The 25156-nt window shown below is 38.2% G+C and overlaps 1 protein-coding gene across 1 annotated transcript in view; it reads left to right on the forward strand.

Annotated features, from left to right (window-relative positions):
* The window catches only part of CGNL1 (cingulin like 1), a 1082391-nt gene that overhangs the window by 934194 nt on the left and 123041 nt on the right, over positions 1–25156 (forward strand). Inside the window, exon 14 of the mRNA XM_044078976.1 lies at positions 1133–1216. Coding sequence (XP_043934911.1) covers positions 1133–1216 — 84 coding nt within the window. The remainder of the gene's footprint in view (positions 1–1132; positions 1217–25156) is intronic.

Below are 25156 nucleotides of genomic sequence, written 5' to 3' on the forward strand. Positions count from 1 at the left end.
ATAAACTACAATTCCTGGGCCAAGAACCACTCCTGTTGTGGTAGACAGGCTACCTAGTACTTACCACTCCCACTGATAAGCTAGAAGGCTGCACTCCAACACAAAGGCTTGGGGGGGCTCAGAAGCTTATAAACAGTCCTGGATACAGCAAATCTGTGCCTGGACTAGACTAGTTACGGGAAAGGTGGGGATCAAGCGCAAACATAAATAGATGAACAGATGGAACATAAAAATGATTAGTGTGTGTGGAAGTTATCTGATGATTAGCATGAACTAATCAAACAGTTTGATAATTTAAGTGTTTTAAAATATGCATTTTCGTACTATCGTAATGCTTATGAATAAAGTACAATGCAGATGTTAAGGTCACTTGGACACACAGGTCTCAGTTTTTGTACTCCTGTGACAGCTGCCCTTTTCAGATTTTTTACTTTTCTAAGATGTTAAAACAGATATCAGGTAGCTAGCATCTGCAATCTACAGGCCAAGAGCTGTGAAAGGACATTATTAACACATTCATGGTAAATCCCATGTAGTCTATTACTTTTATTATGCAGGCAGCCTTAATCAAGCAACTTATAAATAGATTGTTGTGCATACCACTAAGTGTAAATATATATTTGAACTTTAATTAGCTGTGAACAATTCTAAAATTCAGTAATTCTGCTTAAAGCACATAATTTACTAGTGTGCATTTTAAGCTTCTGTTTAGTTACACCAGTAACATTTTATTATAAACCCCATACTGACTTTTTGATGTACGTACATTTATAAGTGATCTGTTTTTTTATTTCTAATTTATATCTAATATTAATCATTCTGCTGTGAACAGATTGTAAATGTTTGAGTGTTTCTGCTGCTATTCTTAGAATTGCTTGCTGCAGATGAAGGGTAAAGGCAATACTTTGAGACTTTTTTCTTTTTTTGCATTATAGTATCACTGTTGTAATCTTCAGATTCAAAATGAAAGTTATTTTGTTTTGATACACTGACACATGTGTATGATCCCAAAGGGTCTGCCAGAAGAATGCAGTTGACAAAGACAGAGTAAATCTTAAGGTCTGTTTTTGTTTAGGGTATTGCACTGAGAAAGGATAGATCTCTTAACAGCTTTCTTTTGTTTCAATGACAGCTAGAACAGATGAGGAGTGAACTTGTGCAAGAAAAAGCTCTAAGACAGGACCTGGAGTGTGACAAGATCTCCTTGGAGAGACAGGTAAAGAATTTCATTTTCTCTGCAGCTGCTTTAAGTGTTCCCTGAGGAAACACTACTAAAAAGGTTGTTTCTACAAAGTTTTACCTGAAACTCTATAATGGTCTCACCATATCATGTCAAGAAATAGACCTCGTATTTTAATCTGGGTGGCAGTAATTGTGATTTTGAAGAGCAGATGCCCTCATCTGTAGTACTGCGAGAAGCATCATTTGTACTGCTCTCTGCACCCCAGTATGTAAATACCCAAGGGAAATAATAGAGAATGGTGTTATTTTTCTTTGGTTCTTAAAAAAGCATGCCATCATAAAATTATGAATCAGAGGAAAGGCTGAAGTGGTAGAAAAACATGGTGCAGTTAAGAAAGTATTTGCACAGTGGAATCTACAAAATTGTGCTGCAGTTTAGATGAGTAACATTTCTTTCAGGTACTATGTGACATAAATGTAGTCCTAGCAGAAGTTTTAAAGAAGTTCTATAAAACCTTTAGTTTAAAAAAGTCAGCTTTGGAGGAGTGGAAGAATCTTCTTGGGTGTTTCTGTTGTAAAAGCTATGCCTGTAAAACAAGTGCAACACCAAGGGAGTCCTACAGGCATAGACAAAATTGCAGTCATGAATGAATCTGTGAACAAGGAGAATTGTAGTTAGGGAGAAATTATGTGCCAAGAAATGTAGCAAGAAAGAACAAGGAACAGACTGTGGTTATTCTTTGAGCACTAGCATGGCAAGAGAAGCTCTGCATTGTTATTGATCAGGAGAACAATTGCTTGAGCTGTCAGTGTGGCTTATGACAGCAGACGTGTAGGAATATGTCTGACACCTTGTGCAGATATGATCTTGTCATGAGAGCTATTGCTGCTTCATGAAACAGGGATGAGAGAAGCATTCTCAGTGAGGGTTTCAGTGCATGGCTAAACACTAGATCCAAGAAAAAAATTACTTTAATAAAGGCTGGAGGCAACTGGGGGGGGGGATGTACCATGTACAAGAGAGTTATCCATGTGTTTTAGAGAGCAGCTACAATGTTTCATTGTTTAACATTTAAAGTAATATGCATCTTTTGCAGAAAGGTGTTGCTGCACAAATCTATTCAGACCTGCAGGACAGCGGATTCATCTGGGAGGATGGTGATAAGAAGCTGTAATCCTAAAGAATGACATAATGAAGGAAGTACAGACAGACTTGAGGCTAAGGAAGGACATGAGTCTGTGTGTGTGCTTATGTATGTATGTATATATATATATATATATATATATATATATATATATATATAAAATACACACACACACACACACACACACACACACACCACTGATTACAGCTTCGAGAATGCAGCTCTACACCTGAAGGTATTAAAGACGGGGATTAACTTGAACCTTGCAGCAGTTACTTCGATATGGTACACTTGATGCCATGATCTAATCAGGCAGCAATGGATAGAAAAGACAGACGGGGTAAACATAGAGAAAAAGGTGTCTGTTTGCTTCTCTTGCAGTGTTAAAGTAACTGATGTGTGGGGAATTAAGTGGGCCTGAGTTCATCGGTGACCACAGAGATATGCAGTGGCGCGTGGGTCGTGCACATGCCATACGTAATGGGGATAGCAGATTACCTTAAATTTGTTTACATTTATACAGTGGCTGCTAAGTGATGGGTGAGGCTTTATATGTACTCTGTCTAACATAGATGTATCAGTATGTGGGAAGGCAATTTCAAATCTCCTTAAAAAATAGATAAGTTACAGAATTCATTATGGCACAAGTCTTAATTAACTCTCAAAAAAAAGAAACCTCTTGGACATATATTATACCTCACCTGCATGCAAATACTAGATGGTGGCTCATACTTACAAATCTGGCTGCCCACTACTGTAGAGCTTCCTGTAGTTAATCTGATTGTGTTGTGATGTCAGTGCATCAAATCATAAATGGTTATGTATGATGTAACCTAGAATAACTCTTAACCTTCAGTTTTCGGTTAGGGTTCAAAATGTGTGCAGGGCCTGTGAAGTGAGCTGCATGAACTATTTCTAACAATAGCCTTGTCTGCTGCAACTGTAGTAATGAGTACAGAAGGAAATTAAAAGTGAGCAGTTCTCCTGGCAGCATTTTCTTTGACCCACTTCACAAGTTAGACACATAAAATGCTGAAGGAATAATCAGGCACACAGTCTCAAAAGCATCAAAATTCAAAACACAAGAAAAGGCTGAAACAAATTCGACTGAAGAGGTAACTAGCTAGTAAACATCTACAGGTTTGAACAACTCTATCTCTGTTAAAATTTCACAGCCTTTCATTTCCTTTTTAGTCTGCGGAGGAAGCCTGCACACTGCCATAATACATATAAGGTGATGCATCAGAAAAGAGGACTGCTGGTTAATTTCTAAAGCAGTCTCTTCTTCATGAATGTGGAATTAAATTCAAGTAGTACTGAAAGCAAGCCAAATTCAGGACATTTTTTTGTTCTTTAAATGTTACCCTAGACCTCCGACATGATGGTAAAATACAGATATAGGAGTCACTGTTGGATGCATTTGTTTTTTTTTTTTTGTAGTAATGTGGCAGCCACTGCCTAGTTAGGAAACACCGTAAGACACTTAATATGTATGTTAGCCTTCTGGGTAACTGAACATTAAAGAACTGCCCACCTTTATACGTTGCATCCATCCACTTTAACAGTAGTAGTATAACTATACTGTGATATATGGTTTCACAGTTTGCTCAATTGTTTAGCAAGTTGTACAGTAAAGTATCACACTGAAGAGCATTAATGAATTGTCTGGTTTTGGTACAACAGTTAAAGAAATTTCTGTGCTTTCAAAACAAGACCATGTTCTTTCTAACTTCTTTGTATCTTAATGGGCCATCCAAATTTGGAAACTGTGCAATAACTCTTTGTGGATAGCTGATATTCAAGACGTAATTTAGCACCTCAGGCACATCAGGGATTAAAGGAGAGTTACAGACTGGGTCAAGGCTATAATCAGCCAAGTTCTGTAGCTTGGGAATAATCTGATAGGTACTTTTGTCAGTTCTTGTTCCAGAACCTCTGTCAGTTAGGTGACTTCACTGGCAATTCACAGCTTGACATTAAAGACTCTTCTGTGTCTTGTATCAATGTTTCCTTTTACGTCTGTACCTATGCGTAGTTTCAACTGTGTACGATCTCAACACTGTCCTTGTCTTGTACAGAGACCTCCTTTTTTTACCTCTATATCTGTATAGTTTCAGCTGTGTAAGATCAGAAGACTGTCCTGTGTGTCTGTCTGTGTAGCTACAGCTATGTAAGATGTCAAGACTGCCCTGTGTCTTGTACATATACCTCCTTTTTTGCCTCTGTATCTGTCTGTGTAGTTTTAGCTATGTAAGATCTCGAGACTGTTCTGTGTCTTGCACATATATTTCCTTTTTCCTCTGTATCTATGTGGTGTCAGTTGTATAATGACCAGATATCAGCCTGTTTGATGGCCACTGCTTCTTGCTGCTATATTTGTCTTATGGGTTCTGGATTCGGACAATTTGTCTAAGCCAAAGTGTAGCTAGTACTCTGGTTGATGTGTCATAGTAGGACGCTTGCTTTGGTTAGACTCTTGACAAACCTGATTGTACATTGGTATGTGTTCTGGTTGATACAATAATGATGAGGCATGTAATTTTGCCAAAGTGTAGCTAGTACTCTGGTTGATGTGTCATAGTAGGATGCTTGCTTTGGTTAGACTCTTGACAAACCTGATTGTACATTGGTATGTGTTCTGGTTGATACAATAATGATGAGGCATGTCATTTTGCCTTCATTCTCCTCCCCATCAACAGATAAGAAGGTGTCGGCCCTAATGGTAACAGAAGAATACTATGGTGCTCAAGAAAGCTAAATGGCAGTCTTGTTTAGAGCTGACAACACTTTTTTCTATTACACTGAGAGAATGTCAAAAATATATCTGCCTGTTTGATTATTAATATATTGAGCTGGTTATTTCGTGCTTGAAATTCACATTCTTGAAATAATGAACCTCATCCTCGAGCTGAATATTCTAGCCCATTGTCTGAAATGAGGGCGTCTAGAATCCCATGACTCGAAAAAATAATTCAACAGCTTTATTAATCACTTAAGACATAAGTACACATATATTAATAGAAAACCACATATTAATGTTTTTTCATGAATTATACATTGCATGTATGTTTTCTTTCTTTATAGCAATTGTCTTTTGAGTCCAAAATTGCATAAATTGCTGAATTCCTGCCTTTTCTTAAACCTCCCTCATCTTACTGAATATTATTCTGCATGAATGGTTCCCCAAAATGTCATGTACGTCTATGAAATGTGTTCCTTCCCTTTTCTAAAGATCTCACTTCCATTTCTTTTATCTCTTTAACAATATCCATTTCAACTACAAGTAATTTATATTTTGATTTCCATTTTCTTGTAATTGTTTTATGATGTGCAATAATAGTGTTAAACTTAATAAAGCCTTACTGAGTTTAGACAATTCAGGTCCTTTTTCCCAGCTCAAAAGAATCATTTCCTTGGTTACAGTTGTTTACTCCCCCGATATTTGTGACAGAGTAGTCTGTAGTGAAGTGGTAACTGTGGCCAACTCAATACACTACCAAAGAAACATTTTCCGAGTTACCGCTTGCTTTCCCATCACACCTCTAGCATTTGCTATCTACTTAAGGAAAAATTGTTTGCAGTGTATCCTAAGTCATCTGGACTTTGTTGCCTACTTGGGAGCCATACATACTTCCATTGTTCCTTGTTAAAATGCTTTCCCAGTTTCTCTTCCAAATCTTACTCACCTCTTCCTATTGATTCATAAAATTATCATGCAATCTTTTATATGCCGTAGTAATTAACAGTACTCTGTTCTTGTCCCAGCAAAAAAGATTTACTAGCTCTTTCACTTAGGACTCCCTTATCCCTTTCTGTATGCCTGTACTCTTATCAATTGCTGGTAGGGAAGGCAATCACTAACCTGCAGTACAAACATCTGCGTGGTCTAACCCCACTGTGTGACACTTCTCTAACTACTTTTTTGCTCTCAATAACTCTTCTCCTTTGCCAGTTGTCACCAATAAAAACCAGCCCCCCACTTGCCAATTTTCTGTACCCCTACTTGCACTAATCCCTGTTGGCAAAAATCTCCATTTTCCATTCCAGTGTTGACTTTATAGGTTCGTAAGTGTTTACTAGGCTAACGGCCACTAGGACCTTTTTAAGCCTAAACATGCATCCCAAATCTCTGACAAGTTATCGTACCCTTGATAAGTGTAAGCAGGGGCTTGGGAAATGAGCCATTTGCAGACTACCTGAGTCCATTAGAGACATGGGTGCCAAACCAGGGATGAATTTCATGTTCCCCATCCAGTTGTCTAAGTTATACTTGAAGTGGGTTACAGAGGAACTCTGCTTCACATGGATTGTGAGCCTGTTCAATTGATGGGGGTAGTCTATGGGATACATATATCTCTCCAGCAGATCCTATTTATATCACAGGCAAAGTTTAAGTTTTTAGAATGGGTAATTCTGTTGCTGTTTGTTTTCCAGGTATGCAAGAGGTCCATCAAAGTGGGGTCTGACAATACCTTGTATGCCAGGCATAGATCTCCCCTCCACAGCTTGTAGGAGACAGAATACAGGGATAGGGACTTAAGGCAGTGTGCATAGGACATGTTACTTCCTGTCTTAAGTGATGAACCTCTGTGGACATTCCAGTTGTTAGATATGCATGGTTAGGAACATATCAAAACAGCATTGTGCTCAGAGATAGATCTGATAAATGCCAAATACAGTGGAACAATGACTTCCTTGGTCCTAGATGCCATACCTTTGTTTGTAAGTTGTCAACAAACAAACCAATAACTCTCCTGGCCAACTGAAGGACTTCAAAGTGAGTCGAAAGCTCTGTTTTTACATTGTTTTTTATTAAACGGATTTATCGAATGGTGGACTTCAGTTTGTTTTTCACTATTTGTTTATAAGTTGGACAACATAGAATGATTTCCTCACTACTGTAGACACATGATGGTCAAAGGCTAGATTACTGTCTGTGTCCCCAATTTCCAGACTGCTGGGTCAACTCTTAGGGATGTGTTGTCAATATGATAGGAACCAGGTGTGGATGACTTCCCAAGGGGTACTGTTATGTATTTCTTGGGATTTAGGTTTAGTCCATGGCTCTGACACCAGTTGTTTGTCTGTTAGCCCTTCCCGGAGGACATTTGTTTCAGTGAGGGATTTAATGAGAGATCCTAATTTGCAGTCATCTGCAAATTTAGTCATCCAGAGGACATTGATATCAGAGAAGTAAATGACAAAAGGAGCAGTCCCAGGACCAATACCTTATGGACTCTGCTTTTGACTGGCATCTTTGTTACAGGTCAACTTCCCAATTCTAACTTCCTGAGTCCTGTCTGTGAGCTAGCTAGCTATCCTCCATGTGACATAAAGGTTTGTACCTAACCTCGTGAGTTTGTCAACAATGCCCAGAGTAGGGTATTGTGTCAAATTCCTTGGCCAGATCAAGGTAGGCAGTGTGAACCATTTTGTCCTTCTCCATTGCTTTGGGGAAATTCTCAAAGAAATCCACCACGTTCAGTAGGCATGACCTGCCCTTGATGAAGCCAAATTGGGATGGGTCCAGTGTCTTTACTGGTCATTTCCATGGTGATACTTTCCATGGCTTTGTACATGACACTAGTGAGACTTATGGGTCTGTAGGTTCCGGAGTCTGTACCCTTGTGCAGACGCATGACTATTACTGTTCTCCATTAATGAGGCATGAAACCTCTTTGGATGCTACAGTTCAGTAGCAATTACAGAAGGCTTGATAGGTGATGTTTCATGCTATTTAGAAGGCATTCTGGGATATTGTCTGGGCCCATTGATGTAGTGATCTTGGCCTTAGAGAGAGCATTAAGGACCTGTTCCCTAGTGATAGCAGGGGGAGTTGTATTATATGGTATTTCCTGAGGGAAGATTGAGGGGGAAAGGGGTAAAGTTGGAGCTGAATTTGTTGGTCAGTAGGTTTGTTATATGTTTGGTTCAGTATAGGTGGTGCCATTAACAATGAGCTCTGCGTACAATTTTGTATTGTCTTTGAGGTTGTGGACATAGCTAAAGAATGCGTTGTAGTTGTCCTTGGCCTGAGAGGCCAAATTTACCTCAAACGTGGCTTTGGTAGACTTTATTTGTCCTCTGGGGTGTTTGTTTATCTTGATGAGAGTGCTTTTATTCTGCTGGGTGCTCACCTCCTAATTTTTAGAATACTTTCTTCAACTATATGAATATAATGTGTTTCATTGTTGTTATCCTCCTTAAGGATCTCCTTCTGAAGCCCTACTCTCTCCTTATTTCTTCCTCTAGCTTCATCATCTTTCCACTTTGATTTATAACCTTCTGCTTGTGCTATATATGTGTTCCTTAATTGCATAGCTCTTAAATATCCATACAGATCAGATAATCATAAACCACCTAGTTTTATGGGGAGGATCAACTTATCCCACTGAGTTCTCACTCTTCCTCTCCCAAATAAATTCCTTCAACTCTCTGTTGATTATTGTCTGCAGCATATGCCTCAGCTAAGTACAAAACTAAAGTGATTAAAAACATTTTCACTACTTGTATTTTTCTTCCAGTTTCTCAGTTTGTGTATTATCATTTGTTTAGTCTCTTCAACTATATCCGTAGCTGCCATACCAGAATCCCTTTTAATCCATACACCTAAATACTTCATATTATCATGTCCCCATAAATATGGGTATTACTGAAACAATTTACACACAGGTGCATAATTTACTGCTATAGCTTTTGTTTTATCTACATTCATTTTATATCCCAATGACCTGAAACTGGCTTAAAAATAAAGCCAACTTTTCTTAATTTCCATACCAATTATATTCTCAAATTTCTGAGTCTGTTAATTTTATTGTCAATGACTCTAAATATAAATCAATGAAGGAGAAACAGGACAACCCTGCCTGTTTTGAATGCATAAATGCTCCTTATCAGAGAGGAGCCCTCCAACCTTTATTCTTGCTTCCAATCCTTCATATGTCTTCCTAATTAACCCTGTTACAGTATCAGTGAATGCGATTGATTCCATTGCTCAAAATCCCAGCTTACTCTGTTCAAACCTTTCTGTGCATCAAGACCTACTCCTAACAGCAGTATTGTCTTATAATTTGCTTCCCTTTGGATCATCATTTGTTTTAGTTATGCTATCAAATGTTTGCCTCCCCTCAACAAAACCGCATTGATCCCTGTCTGTTAATTTTCTAACACTTTTGCCATTCTCTTAGCTAGTACAGATATAAATGCTTTATAAGCATGATTTAAAAATTAAATGGGTCAGTGTGAAGCTTGGTCTGATGGGTGTTTACCTTTTTTGGGTAATAAAGTCACCACAGTTTTCGTCTAAGATGTTGGTGGTTCTCCTCCTTTTAAAATCTTAATAACAAAACCTTCCAGACCTGTACTGATTATATACATCACAACATACACTCACCTTTGGACGGTGCAGTGATAGCTTTGTTGCCTCACAGCAAGAGGTTCTCTGGTTCGATTTTCGGCTGGAGTGCCTTCTGTGTGGAGTCTGCACATCCTTCCTGCATTCGTGTTGGTTTCCTCTGGGTGCTCCGGATTCCTCCCACATTACAAAGACATGCATCTGGAGCATTTCTCCATGGGCCCCCTCTGAAAATTGGCTTTGTTCCAAGTCGGACTTTCCTGGTTAACAAATGTTAAATAAATAAATCACCATTTTTATCTCATTTCCTTCTGTCTTAACTGAAGTTAAGTCTCATCATACTGTAATCTTGGCATAATTAAGTCTTCCATAGATATTTCTATTTGTGCTTTTTCTCTGTTTAGACACTTCCCTGATATCTAAACATGTTCATAAAATTTCAAAAATACCTGTAATACCTCTATAGCATCTGTTTTTTTTTTTTTTGCCATATGCTTCCTAAATTTGGTGACAACCCGTTCTACTTTATGCTGCCTAAGTTGTTGTGCTAAAAGTTTTTGTGCTCTAGAATAATCAAAAAGTTGTTGCGTAACAGCAGTCTTTCTAAACTCGTGCATATTGTCCAAATACTGCTTTATTTTTTCTTTAGCACTTTGCAGTTGGGCATCTGCATACTCTATAAGACTCCCCTCAGTCTGCAATACTTTAACCTTTGTCAGACCTTGTAAATAACTCCAATTATTTCTTAACCAGATCTCTTTTTCTTTTATTTCTACTCTATATTTAAACTCCATTTCATTTGCATGAACCATAATAATGGAATATGTTGATACATTGTTCCAATTTGTAACTTCTGTGTACTAGGTACAAATAAAAGACTAGCTGTCCTGCACACCTTCTGGGAACCCCCCTGCGAAAATGAACACTGTTTTTCTTGTGTTGTTGTGTTCTTGTAAACAACCTGCACCAATTTTACCAATGCTTCTAGGAATCATTGTAGGGCTGTCCAATTCAGCTTTCTTGGGACCTTGTCATATACTTTTTCCACGTCTAGTAATGTCCCATTGGACTCTTTCCTCATCTCCACTTTTCCACTGTCAGTCTAGCCACAAAAATCAGGTCAGTTGTACTGCATCCTGGTTTGAATCTGATCTGCTTATCTCCCATCTTACTTTCTCTTCGGAGTATTTGTGAGGCATGACAGATTTATTCTGTGTATTATAAATTTTATTTAGTTATTTTGCTTCATTTTAATTTTACTCCCATCCAATTCCTCAACAAGCTTCAGTTGAATCCTAATTATTTCTGTTGCTCTGCACTCATTCACAGCTTTTTAAAGTACTAGCTCAGATTCTGGTAAAAGCTTGCTTACTTCATCTTTTATTTCAAAGACAACTCTCTCTCAACAAGGAATTGTGCATCTCTCCAGACTCCATATTCAATATGGATTTCAGTTCGGTCACATGTACATCTATAGACTGTTTTAGCCCTTGATTTCTGGTGATAAATTATAAATAAATTAATGTTGAGTTCTTTTAAAGTGTTTTTCTGTGCTTTCATGATTTACTTTTTATGCCACCATTGTTTGTGTCTTTCGGCTTTTTCCCGGTTAGGGGTCGCCACAGCGGAACTCCGGTCCGCTAATGATTGGCAGTAGATTTTTACATGCTGGCACCATATGGTGCATAAAGTGCTGATCAAGAGATTCATTCTATTGGCAAATGTTTTCAGGCATTTAAAATACAAAATCTCAACATTTGTTTTTCCCTGTACTGATAGCACTGAGGTTTAATGGTGATCTTTAACCACAGTAACATCAGCTAACGGAAACATTTGAGAAGCATCCATAGACTTTAATGCACGTGCACAGCTATGTATGTATTTAGTATGTGGACATCCAACCTTACATGTCGTCACCCAGGGAAACATTAAATGTGTTTAGAATGTGTGTTTTACAAAAAGTTTACAAAGTTTTTAATTAAAAATGACACAAATAAATATGGATAGACTAGTGCAAAGTGCATCATGACATATGTGCTGGGATGCAGTACTATAGAAAGGTAAAACACTTTGAAGGATCCCAGCATTGCTTAAAACTGTCCTCAATTATACAAATCAGTGTGTTGCTCTTTAGAAAGGTTAAACATAGTTAATCCATTAACGGCATCATCTCCAGCAAAGAGGAAAAATCTGGCGACTTACACCTTCTTAATTTTTCCTGCTAGTTGCAGCACTGAAGGCATCAAAATTTTTGATCCCCTTTATCTAAACAAATGACCTTGTAGAAGCACTGATGCTGATGGTGGAAGTATGGATGCCATAATAAATGCCCACAGAATGCGGCTCCTGTCCCTCCCAGTACTAACGTCACTTCTAGACTTTAGATACTGTCAATGATGACAGAGATAATGGCAAACTAGCCGTACTTCTAGACTTGTCTAAAGCCGTCAACACAGCAAACACAACAAACTTCTACTTCAAATGTCCTCTCAAGGTCGATCTCAGCCCCCCCATCCATCTATGGATCAGAGGCTACCTGTGCAACAGGTATTGGTCAGTAAAATGGCACTCCAACCCCTCTCCACACCTCCCTGTTACCACCAGTATACCCCAAGGCTGTATTCTTGGTCCCCTCCTCTCACCAATTCCCTCCACACATCATCAGGCATCAATAAAATATGCAAATGACCCCACGCCCATTTGCACATCTGAAAACATGGCATGTCTCCAAAAAATTTACTCAGGAAGCTTTAACAGCTGCTGAAACATGGCTTTGTAACTCATAATTCATAACTCCTGTTCAAACCTCTTGCCACAAAAAAATAATAATAAAATAATTGGCAAGGCTTAAAATGGCCCACAAGGGCAGTTAGCCTAGTACTAGCCTGTAAAGCTATGTGCTGGTCAAATTAAAGTTTATATTGTATGATGGCACCCAATGAGTTAGTGTGGCTGACTTGTTCTATTTTGGTAGTGTTAGACAAAACTATAACTTTCATTGATTCATTGTTTATTTTATGAAATGTGTTCTTTGAAACAAATGGTTTTGCATCTTAGATAGCATTTTATTTATTTTGTCAATGGATTCTGATTATTTAAACATTTTGAAATTCCCAGTAGTCTAGTGGTAACTGAGTTATGGTTACAACAGTTTGCCTCATTAGTTACCAGGTAGTGACAGTGTAGCTGGACAGTGTACCTTGAAGCCCTTTCAGAGGTGTACATTTTTGGTCCTCTGAGATGGCTGGTTCAAATTAATCCAGGAATGTTGCTCAATTTTATAGAGCCGAGATGCACAGGAGACAGTGTTGAATGGTTCCATTCCCTCAACGGGCAGGGCAGCAATTGCCAAAGCAGGAACCATGCGACTGTCAGCATGCAGGTTAGCCTTACAGGTGACTGAATCTGAAAGGGGATACACAATGTTATACATTACAATAGGCAGGTCAGGAGTTTATCTACTGCAAAAAATCATTCTATTGAGTACACATGTCCCTTAACTTGATGAAGGTTTCTTATAGTATTTGGTATAATGCTGCTGTATTTTAAACTTTATTTTTCTTCAAATTGTGTGTTAAGCTGTTTTTATTAATGTGTGTGCTTAAGTGTTTGAAGTCTCTCATTTTCTTGTAGCTTTAGTTCCATTGTAAAGGTCTTTCTTGTTACCATGTAGTATTGTAAGCAGCCTTGGTTTAGCAGCATTTTATTTGCTCCTTTATTTTTATTGGTGCTAAAAGAAAATTAAGGAATAAATATTAGTTTGTATTTTATTTATGTGTTAAGCACTACTTGGTTAAATGATTTGCAGAGAGCCACAATGGTGTCGCAAATGGAGTCTGACAGAATCAAACCCAGCACTGCAGGATGAGTCATAGCCTTGATCATGTGTGCTAAACTGCCAGTTAAAAATGATCACCCCCAAGTTATCAAAGCCACGGTAAGATGCAAAGTAAGCTGCCTATCTTGTGAAGTAGCGATACACATGAACAGACATGGATCAAAGATAGGCCCAAGTGGTCATACCAGACATTCCAAAGTAGCTTGAGACTGACAGCCCTGGGCATGATCTGGCATCATGGATTTGCTGTCACTTGTTTTGGTTGAAAGATGTGACAGGTTTTGAATGTTTTTACAGTAATGGCTTTACAGCTTTGTTTATCTGTGTAGAAGTACAAGCAGTTTTGGATCACTACCATCTTTTTGTGATTCAAAAAAAAAAACGAAGACAGTGAAACTGTGGGATCCCTGTCAGTTTTCTAGCTTTTGATCTAGGTGAGATCTGCTTCATGGCTGTAGAAAACTTTAAGACATTGTGTTTATTTTCTGTACCCAAACTCCAACAAAGACACTGCATTTTATTTCCCATAAAGTCCTTCTTTGCCTTCATTTTGAAGCTGGAGAACAAAAACAAGGAACAAGGTAGTTAAGTAAGTTAAAGCACATTGTAAAGAGTTCGACCTAGCCTGTTTTACGGAGATAGTGATCTTAGCTCTTTCACTCAAACTTCATTAAAATTTTTAGCCACTTAAAGGAAGCTATATAAAGTTGAAAATAAATGAGACAAAGCATACTGTTGCAACTATAATAAATCAGAAAATGGGAAAATGATTCATATGCTGAAAGATGGCGACACATAATCCTGCAAGGAGAAGCAGCATTCTATATGTCAGCGTAACAAGCTGACAGGAAACTGCTAAAAGCAGGAGTCAAAGATAAACGATCGGTCCAAATTTGTTCTTTGAAAATGATTACTGTTACTTATTATTAAGAATTTTGTCAGTTGTATTTAATAAAGAAGCCCATGCTGGCTTTCAGAAATGTTTATTTTTGAAGTGAACCTGGACACGCTAGCAAGCTTATGACAACTGCCAGGTCCCCTGGGATAGAGAGCTCAAAACGTCTTAATCATTCTGACAGGAAAGTCTTTGGAAGAAAGGAAATGCAGTTATACTGGTACAGAGTGTGTTCGCTACATTGTGCCAGTTTCAGAGAGCTGCGTGTACATGCTTTAAAACACAAAATGTATTGTCAAGGGGCCAGTACGGGCAAACAAGTATATCAGAATGCCAGCCACTATCGGGGTCTCTAATTTCGGAAATTTAGTTTTAACAACATAGTATTTTACATACTCACTTTGGTTTGTAGTTTAAGTAGTTTTTATTTTCATTTTTGTCATCGCCATTTAGGTAAAGGCAGGATTTTACCGCCTCTGAATTTCTATGCCATTGGTGCTTGTGTTGAAGTAAAATCTTTGCATAAATGTCTAGGCACAGTGTGATAAAACTACTATATAGGTTCTTTCACACTAGGCTATTAATCACGTATATAATTTGTAGCCTAGCCACAAGATCCCAGTTTATCAGTACCATGTAATATGAATAGCCACTACCTAATTTCATTCCCTTTCTTTGAGGGGCCAGATAAGGGGTGCATTTAGGTTTCCCTTCTATTCGTCTAGGTCACACTTTGAGAGTCAGACAGCTACTTGCTTTACATATAAGGGAAGCCCCTTGTGTAAAACTAGGATTGTTTGAAGGAAGTATCTATCTTGCCTACAGATTCTATTTATGCTACGGTGGGAGTTTAATTCCTCTGAGCAGGTATTTTGGGTGGTATTTGTCTCATGGTTGTGTAATAGTTTGTATAGGACTGGATCTTTCAAGGCTTTGTTGAGGAAGCAGTGGTACCCCCTCAAGAGTCTGTAGGAAACAGAGGAAACAAAGTGATTTAAGGCAGTCTATGTAGCACAAGTAAGACATGCCCCTGATTCTCTTAGTGACAAAATGCTGCAATCTTTCAAGTAGAATCATATGTTTAGATAAGTACATACGTAAAGGGGCATTATATTCTATTATAGATCTGATGAAGGAGGAGCAGAGAGGGATGATAACTTCCTTAGACCTCAAAGATACACTCCTGGTACTCAGTGCAGCTAGATAAAAGGATTTCCTAGTGATAGTGGATGCTTGGTAATCAAAGGATTGTTCATAGTCTGTGAAAGTGCCCAGATCCCTAATGACTGTGTCGATTGTCAAGGGGTTGTGATTTATGTGGTAGGTACACAGGTGTCCATCATTGCCAAAGGACACAATGCTGCATTTTGTGGCATTTCGCTTAAGGCCATTGTCCAGACACCACTTGTTTGTAGATTTTTAGGCCCTTTTGGGGAGTCTGAAAGTCAGCTAGAGAGTTTAACAAGTCAGAGTTTGCAGAAATCCACAGGCTTGGCCACCACAGACCCTTGACATCAGATTAGGAAATACCAAAGAGAAGTGGTCTGAGGGCTGAGCGTGAGAGGGGCACCATCAGTATGTATATACGAGTGTCTGCCCTCTACACTTATAGTTTGGCTTATAGGAGCAGAACCTTTTTGTTATCCAGTGGGATGGGTTTACATTTAGTTTGGTTAGCTTGTTGATAATGCCAGAACGTGGGATAAGACCAATCAAATCATGAAACAGAATAAGGATGGGTGGTAGTAATGGACAGCAGTACATGCAATGAAAAATGGCTGGCAGCATTAGTGGTAACACTTAGGAGGTAATTTCTTTAAATAAGATCAACAAAGTCTATCAGGTGCTGGATAAACACCTTGAAGACACGCTGGTTTCAGGGTTAATAAAGAAATATATTTTGTTTTTAAAAACAACTTGAACATTTGTTGCCAGTTATGTCTGGCATTCTAGAAATGCACAGTAACAATGTGTATCCCACATCATATCCGTTAGATGTTCAACAACAGAGTCATTATCGACATGCTGAATTCCATCGCAAAGATTTTGGTGTTTTAGGAGTCATTTTGTCTTAAGGGATCCTGGCACTTTCTTGGGAAATTAAAAGGCATTTAGTTTGATGAGAATGTATAGTTTGATATAAGTTAATATAAGTGGGGACCAGAGCCAACCCCCTAATGTCACACCTTTGATTTAGTGACAGCAAGTCTTTAAACATAAATAAATTATGCAATTATGCAATTATGCTGATATAAAAAGTTTATACACCTCCATCCCCCTTAATGAGGGGGTTGGAAATGTTAAGAGAATGATTGTTAAGGGATAAAAAGTTGTAAGCAAAAATAGTGAATGTGGTGTGTGAAATTTTGCTCACAGTGTTGCATAATTTATTTATGTTTAAAGACTTGCTGTCACTAAATCAAAGGTGTGACATTAGGGGGTTGGCTCTGGTCCCCACTTATATTAACTTAATATTGTCCAAATGGGAAGAGCAATATATTAGAAGTCGTATGTTTATGAGCCAATTTAGATTTTATTGATGATATCCTTTTCTTATGGAGTAGAGATGTCACTGAACTGATTATTTTTTGACCTGTTTAAATTGTACTTTTTTTTTAAATTTCCTATAAATATTCACAAAATGATTTTCTTGATATAAGTGAAGATGTCATCAGAAAAAGTTTGTCAAATATATTTAGGTAGGGAATATCCACAATGAATAGTACAACTGAATATAAATGCCACAAAGTACCTGTAAGTGCCCAAACACCTCCAAATCCAGCTGTGTTCATCCAACCACAAAAGTGTCCTGTAATGCGACCAGCTCCAATACACCAAAGGAAGCAGTTCCACAGCTCTTAGTATAAAATGAATGGCTCAACTGAATGTAAATGCCACAAAGTACCTGTAAGTGCCCACACACCTCCAAGTCCAGCAGGGTTCATCCAACCACAAAAGTTGTCTAATGATGCGACCAGCTCCACTACACCAAAGGACGCAGTTCCACAGCTCTTGATATAAAAACGAATGCTTTATTGTCAACAAACGTTGAAAAAATGCCAAAGCATGAAAACTTCACTAACGGTTTTAACGTACTACATAAACCCAAATACAAGCGTTGATGACGCCAAAGCAAAAACTACTGGCGAACAGCTGAAATGCTACTACAGCATGAACTCTGTTAAGTGCTTTCACCCATATAATATGGGCTTCATCAGAACACCATTTCTAAAATACAGATGCCTTAAATAGCTTTTTAGGTGCCAAAATCCAATTTATAAAAAAACATCTTAAACACTATTCCAGGTTTACTTCCTATAATGTCCTTAAGACTCATGTCACTAGTAATCAAATACCAATAATTCTTAATAATTCCTATGACATCATTGGCAATTGGACTGTATAAGACTATTAATGATCTTTGATGATGTTCATTTCCTTTCGTTTTGTGAATACACTCTGTACCAGTATAACATAGTTTCTGGAGTTATCACTTCCTAATCCTAATAGGGGTTTGTATGTAGTACCCCATAATTTTAATACATATTTATCCACCTCATCCAACATATTTTGTGGGTATCCCCTCTCTTGAAACATATTGTTAATAGAACTAATCTCTTGCACCAAAATATTATACTCTGACGTCATTCGTAAAGCCCTTATACACTGTCCTTTATATATGTTTTCCTTTAACCTAGCAGGGTGGAAACTGTTGTATGCTAAATAGTCATTGGAAAACATTTCTTTCCTATAAATTTTAGAATGTAAAGAACCTTCATGTTTGTAAACCAATGTGTCCAAATACGCTATACCTTCAGTGTTATACAAATAGGTGAATTTAAGAAAATCACTACTTCCTTTTAAGAATTTTATGAATTCCTCCAAATTATTTATATTCGAATTCCATAAAATATAGATGTCATCTAAAAATCTCTAGTAATGAGAAATATGAGAAAAATGTGAGCTTGGGAAAAGGATATTGTCCTCCCAATCAAGCATAACCAGATTGGCAAATATGGGAGCACAAGCTGCTCCCATAGCTACCCCCCTCATTTGCCTGAAATGCTCACCTTCAAAATAAATAAAATTGTTGTCCAACACAATATTCATCATCTCCATGAACAGACTAACCTCTTCCTAAGATATGTCAGAATGTTTGACAATACTGTTACAAAAGGCCTCAAGACCAGCCTGTTTAGGAATACATGAGAAAAGATCTATGACATCAATTGTGACAAATATCCATGTTTGTGTGGGATAGTTCCTCAGATATTCCCATGAATCTTTAACCAAATGAGTAATATTATTATATATATATGTTTCAATTTGATGTCAATAAATTTTCCCATTGGAAATGTTTTGGATTTGCTCCCAGAAATGATAGGCCGGAAGGGTGGATCCAAAACATTCTAATGAACCTTAGGTATGCCAACCATCGTGGCAAGCCTAGGAAACTTGACACTCAAAAATTTATATATGTCTCTATCAACTCTACCATCTATGTAGAATTCCTCAGTGTAAGAGTCAATTCTTTGGTATGCAATATTAATTTCATTGAGGGAGATAGGTTCATAATTCCCTGATCCATATAAGATGTCATAAATTCTATTTATATATTCTAAATTGACATATAATACCACCCCTCCTCCTTTATCTGGTTTCATTACCCTACACTGTCATCTGATCGAAGATCATTCAACATATCTCTCTCCTCTATAGTCAGATTACTTGTGTAAGATGTATTTTTATATTCTTTAAATAATTTATATGTCTCTCTAGTCACAATTTTCTTATAAACTTCTATAGTTGGGTGATTTACTGGGACGAAAGTACTTTTAACACAGAGCTCTGAATGCACCTTTTTGACATCCTTCTGTGTTCCCCCATCGATGTCACCATTATTAAACATCACTGCTAGGTTCATTTTCCTAGTAAATTTCTTTATTTCACATAGACAGTCAACTAGATCAAAACATGGTGTCGGTATAAATTTCATCCCCTTAGCCAATAGACTAAAATGTGCATTATGAATGCTTACATTGGAATAATTATAAATGCTAAAACCATTTAAGGTGTATGTTCTAGCCTTCACTTTAATACCTTTAGCCACATGGGTGTCAGTATTGATAAAAATTTCTTTGTCTGTCACCATCTGTTGTTGTCCCAATTTCTCTGTCTGTTTTTCCCTCTCTGGTAATATTGCTTTTCGTAGTAATTCCTGTATGGTTCCCCTTGTTGTACATGGTCTCTCCAAAAATGTGAATTATTATATGACCTTTCATTATTTTGGAGACCATCAATGTTTTGTTTATTCTTATATATCATATCAGTGCCACCTCTCTTCACATTTTCCTAAACCAGTTGTATGCCTTCCCTTCCCTATATTGTTCAACATCCCAATTGATCTTTTTTTGTTTATTATCACAAATGTTACGTGTCCACCTTTCGGCTATGTTAAACTGTTTACTATATAACCTTTCCCATACTGTAAACAGTAGGTCACTCGTGATTCTCATATTTAAATTCTCAGATTTCTGTACTAATCTACTTAATTTTTCATCATTGTACTTGATAATCATTTTCATAAACTTAATACCACATTCATCAAAAAATTTATTAAAATCACTAATTACATTGTCTGTCAGCATTACTCCCATAGGTTATTTAAAAAATCTCATGCCCTTGGGTACAATTTTCATTGAAATACATTTTTGTAAATAGGCATTATCTGCCTTTAGACCATTGATATTTTTCAATTTATTTCCCATAGTGAAAATCATACCCTTTAGTGTCCCCAAAGTTTCAGACTTAGTATTGATTGTATCATATTTCCGAGAAGAGTTGTCAAAATTACAGTTTCCAAAAATGTATTAAATTGAGTCCCGTTACCGTTACCAGCGCTATCTACTGGTGTCATAAAATGGGTTACAGACTGTGTACAGTACCTTTGTGTTGCTGTTCATTTTTTCCAACTGTATTGGAATAGGTCTTTGTAGAATGCATTCTCTTAGGTTTAGCACCTAGGCGCTTCGACTCTTCATCAACATTATATATCGAAAAATCAAATGTGAAATCTGAAGTATTGATTTTACTACTGTTAAATGGCTCAGTTGTGTTGAATGCTTGATCAATATCAATAGAACAACTCCTATCTCCCCTTCCCTGTCCATTGGGAATGGGACAACTGTCCTCAATATTGTCATTTCTCTTATTTGAGCCATTTTTATTAATGTCAAGACAAGAATTGGTATAAGTCTGCTTATTCTGCTCCCCAGTATGAGAAAAGCCACTGTACTCCTTAGAGCCAGTGGGTTGTGTATTGGAGCCAGTACAATCCACTGGGTGAAAGCGCTTAACCGAGTTCATGCTATAGTAGCATTTCAGCTGTTCGCCAGTTGTTTTTGCTTTGGCGTTGTCAACGCTTGTATTTGGGTTTATGTAGTACGTTAAAACCGCTAGTCAGGTTTTCATGCTTTGGTGTTTTTTCAACGTTTGTTGACAATAAAGCATTTGTTTTATATCAAGAGCTGTGGAACTGCTTCCTTTGGTGTAGTTGAGCTGGTCGTATCATTAGACAACTTTTGTGGTTGGATGAACCCTGCTGGACTTGGAGGTGTGTGGGCACTTACAGGTACTTTGTGGCATTTACATTCAGTTGAGCCATTCGTTTTATACTAAGAGCTGTGGAACTGCTTCCTTTGGTGTAGTGGAGCTGGTCACATTACAAGACACTTTTGTGGTTGGATGAACACAGCTGGATTTGGAGGTGTTTGGGCACTTATAGGTACTCCGTGGCATTTATATTTCGGTAGGATACTTTTAGGACCTCATATTAACATTTTTCTATACTAGAATGTTAAAAAAATGTATTTAAAGGTCAGTTGGTTAGGATGTCTCGGTTAGTGGCAGATGACAGCATATCTGAAGAGGAAAGCAATAAACGTTTGCATATGTTTTGTGTGGTATCATGTCAGAAATAAAAGAAAAAAGGGAAGATGTTTATTTCCCAATTTTATCAACCTACAGACAAGGTAATGTGATGGAAAAGAGAAACGTTCTGAGTAGGAAAAAATTGATGGTCTTATATTTTACTTTAAATAGCAGACTAATTAAGTCAATTATTTGGAATAATTAGAGCATTATAAGGAATAATCAGGACTGCTGTGTGTTATGAACCCACATTTTTATATAAAAGTAGTAATAACCTGAAAAACGGTCTTGCATAATTTCACCCCGGACTCTCCTTTACTGTGCTTTTGATTTGGGAGGACTGGGATTATTTGTCTGGTGGTGGTAGGTGTTTGCCTGGTCTACCTGAGTTGGCAAACACACAAAAGGGCGCTACATTTTTTTTGCACATCTGTTGTATACTGTGACTGTCCTTCAGCATTTTTAAAGAAAAAACAAAAAAAAAAACTGCACTGTCTGCTGATGCTTTAATCAGGGGAGTCAAACACTCAGCCCGCAGACCGCATGAGGCCTGCCACACTCCCACATGCGGCCTGCAGTACACCCGCCGCTCCAGTCCCAGATTCTGCCTGCCCTCCCATACACAGCAGGGCCACCAGTCAAGCAACCTTACATGAAACCACAACTCATCACACTCTCATCCTGTCAGCATTTCAAGCCACCAGTCTGAATACATGCATTCACGCACTCACTCCGATTGCACACCCAAACAGTCTCTTCAACTTTCATAGATGTATTCACTCACTCTGATTGCACATCCACACAGTCTCTTCAGCTTTCATACATACATTCAGTCACTCACTCTGATCACTCACCCACACAGTCTCTTCAGCATTCATACATGCATTCACTCACTCACTCACTCACTCCAATCGCACACCCACACAGTCTCTTCAGTATTCATACATGCATTCACTCACTCACTCTAATCGCACACCCACACAGTCTGTTCAGCATTCATACATGCATTCATTCACTCACTCACTCTGATCACTCACCCACACGGTCTCTACATTGCCGTCCCTATCCCAAACTATCACCTGTCCAGAATTTCACAGAATGTCTAGTTTTAAGTAATACTGTGCCTTCACTGCCCTACTTCTGCATTCATAAAGGTAAATAAATAGTATTGTTTGTCTTGTTTTAGTATCAGGTGTACAGTGCCTATATACCGATACTGTGCAGGGCATTTTTTCAGGCTGCATTATTCTGCAGCATAGTTATCGGTCCTTGATTTTCCATTAGAATTTTTTTGCCTCATATTTTGGTCTGTTCATAAAATGTGTAGTTTTCTCACAAATCATTGAGAGTTAGTCAGTCCTGGGGGGACCAAAAGGCCCATGACAGGCAGTGAATGCAGCAAATCAGTGTCCCCAAACTCACTGGTGTGGAATAGTTTGAAGACATCCCACAAACTGAAATGTAGGCTTGTTTTAAAAAATCAGTGGGTATTTATAGTGAATGTAGTGGCCGGTCCTGTGCTTTTGATTGAATTGCAGCATGTTTTGGTTATTGTTTTGGGTAGCTGTCACGGAGCAGTCTGTCTCTGAGCCGTAGTCTTGCTTTGTCGGTTGGAGTGTTAGATTGAATATGTATAAAAAAAAAAAAAAAATATATATATATATATATATATATATATATATATATATATATATATATAAATAAATACTTTGAATACCTTCATCATGTTTTCAAAGAAAAGAACAGGTAATGAAGAACATTGTGTTGTGCAGGAAAAGTGGAAAACATTGTCCTTTTTTGCTGAAGTGAATGGAAAACCAGCTTGTTTGATTTGTAAGCAAAGCATAGCTGTGGCGAAGGAATATGACATTCACAGGCATTACACAAGTATTCACACTTCAATGTATGATGAATATAGTGGAAAGACGCATGAAGAACAAGTTAAGGCGTTAGAACAGCCACTCAGAAAGCAGCAGTTAGTGTTTACATGTGTTCCTCAAGTCGATGATGCTGTAGTTTGGGCAAGTTATAGGACTGAACAAGAAATAGTTGTGTCATCGAAGCCTTTATTGGTGGGGGACTTTATAAAGAAATGTATATTGGTGACCGCGGAAGATATTTGCTCTGAAAACGTCAAGCATTTGCAAACATAAGCCTTTCAAGAAATAAAGTTACAGATATAATTAATGAATTGTCAGAATATCTTAACAGTCAGCTCAAAATAAAGAAAGTTGCTAAACTTGTAGCATTTTCTGTAGCAATTGATGAAAGTACAGCTGTGACACATCACAACTTGCAGTTTATATACGTGGTATAGATGACAATATGTAGGTAACTGAATAATTTGTGGGACTAGTACCATTGAAGGGACCAACAATGGGGGATGATATATTTGTGAGTTTGGTAAGTGCACTAGATAAAATAGGTGTAGACTGGACAAAAACTGAGAGTCTGGTTACAGATGGAGCATGTAAATGGCTGTAGAAAAGCTGGAGTAGCAATAAAGTTATAGGTTCATAGGTTCATACTAGGCTATCTGCCCGAGGGCATTTACAAGCCTAGCCCATCGTTTTGTGGCTTACGCCACCCCTTTAGTATGGGGAACTATACCCATTATTTTGCTGTGCCTCTGTCGAGCAGTGACACTGAGGTAATCCCTGGGGTATATCTGCGATCTCCCATCCATTGGTCAAGATTTCTCTTGAACAAGGCCAGCGAGGTGCTCTGCCTCACATGTACCGGGATTTTGTTCCACAGCATAGGGAGTCTTTGGGTGATGAATCTATCCCTCCAGCATGTCCTATTAATAGCCGTGTCGAGGTTTAAGTCTCCGCCCTTGTGGCTCTGATGGATCTAGATTTTTGAGGTGAAGCATATTCATCAAATCTGGGTTTGACATGGCCTTGTATGTTAGGCAAAGGTCACCTCTGAGCAAGCGGTGGCGACTGAATAGAGCTGGAGTTCTTTCAGTCGGGCAGCATAGGACAGATTTTGAGACCCTTTATCCTTTTGGTGAGGAACTTTTGTGGCCTCTCCAGCTGCTGCAAGTGTCGGGTCAGATACATTCGAATGGGGCATTGTACTCAATCATTGGTCTGATGAGTGATGAGTAAAGGGAGACTATGACCTCCCTTGATCTAGATGAGAATCCCTTCATGATAAGGTGGGCAATGTAGAAGGTCTTCCTAACTACTTTAGATACATGGGTGTCGAATGACAGACTACTATCAACCTGGGTCCCCAGGTCCCTGATAACTTCTTCTGTGCTCAGTGGATTGCCACCTATTTGGTAGCTAGGGGTAACCTTGTTTTTCCCGAAGGGTATGACTATGCATTTTTTGGCATTTAACTTTAGGCCATGGCTCTGGCACCAGTTATCCGTTTCTGAGAGACCCTTCTGAAGGATATCTGTGTCAGATGTGTTTTCTACTATGGCCCAGTTTGCAGTCATCTGCAAACTTTGTCAGCCATAACCCTCCTGTGTTTGCTTGTACTTTGGAAAAGTAGATGCCAAACAAGAGTGGGCCCAGGACTGAGCCCTGTGGGACACCACTTGTGACAGGCTTTGAGTCTGACATGGCGCCAGCAACTCTGACCCTGTGGGTTCTGTCACTCAGCCAGTTTGCAACCCATCTTGTGATGTATGGGTTAACATTTAAGCTGATGAGTTTTTCAATGATACCCGAGTGGGTTATTGTATCGAAGGCCTTAGCCAGATCGAGGTAGGCTGTATGGACTGCCTTTCCCTCATCAATGGCTTTGGTGACTGTTTCGAAAAAGTCAACCAAGTTTAAAAGGCATGGTCTGCCTTT

Source organism: Protopterus annectens, chromosome 7.part1 (assembly GCF_019279795.1).
Source record: "Protopterus annectens isolate FY-2018-M chromosome 7.part1, PAN1.0, whole genome shotgun sequence".
NCBI classification, from domain to species: domain Eukaryota; kingdom Metazoa; phylum Chordata; order Ceratodontiformes; family Protopteridae; genus Protopterus; species Protopterus annectens.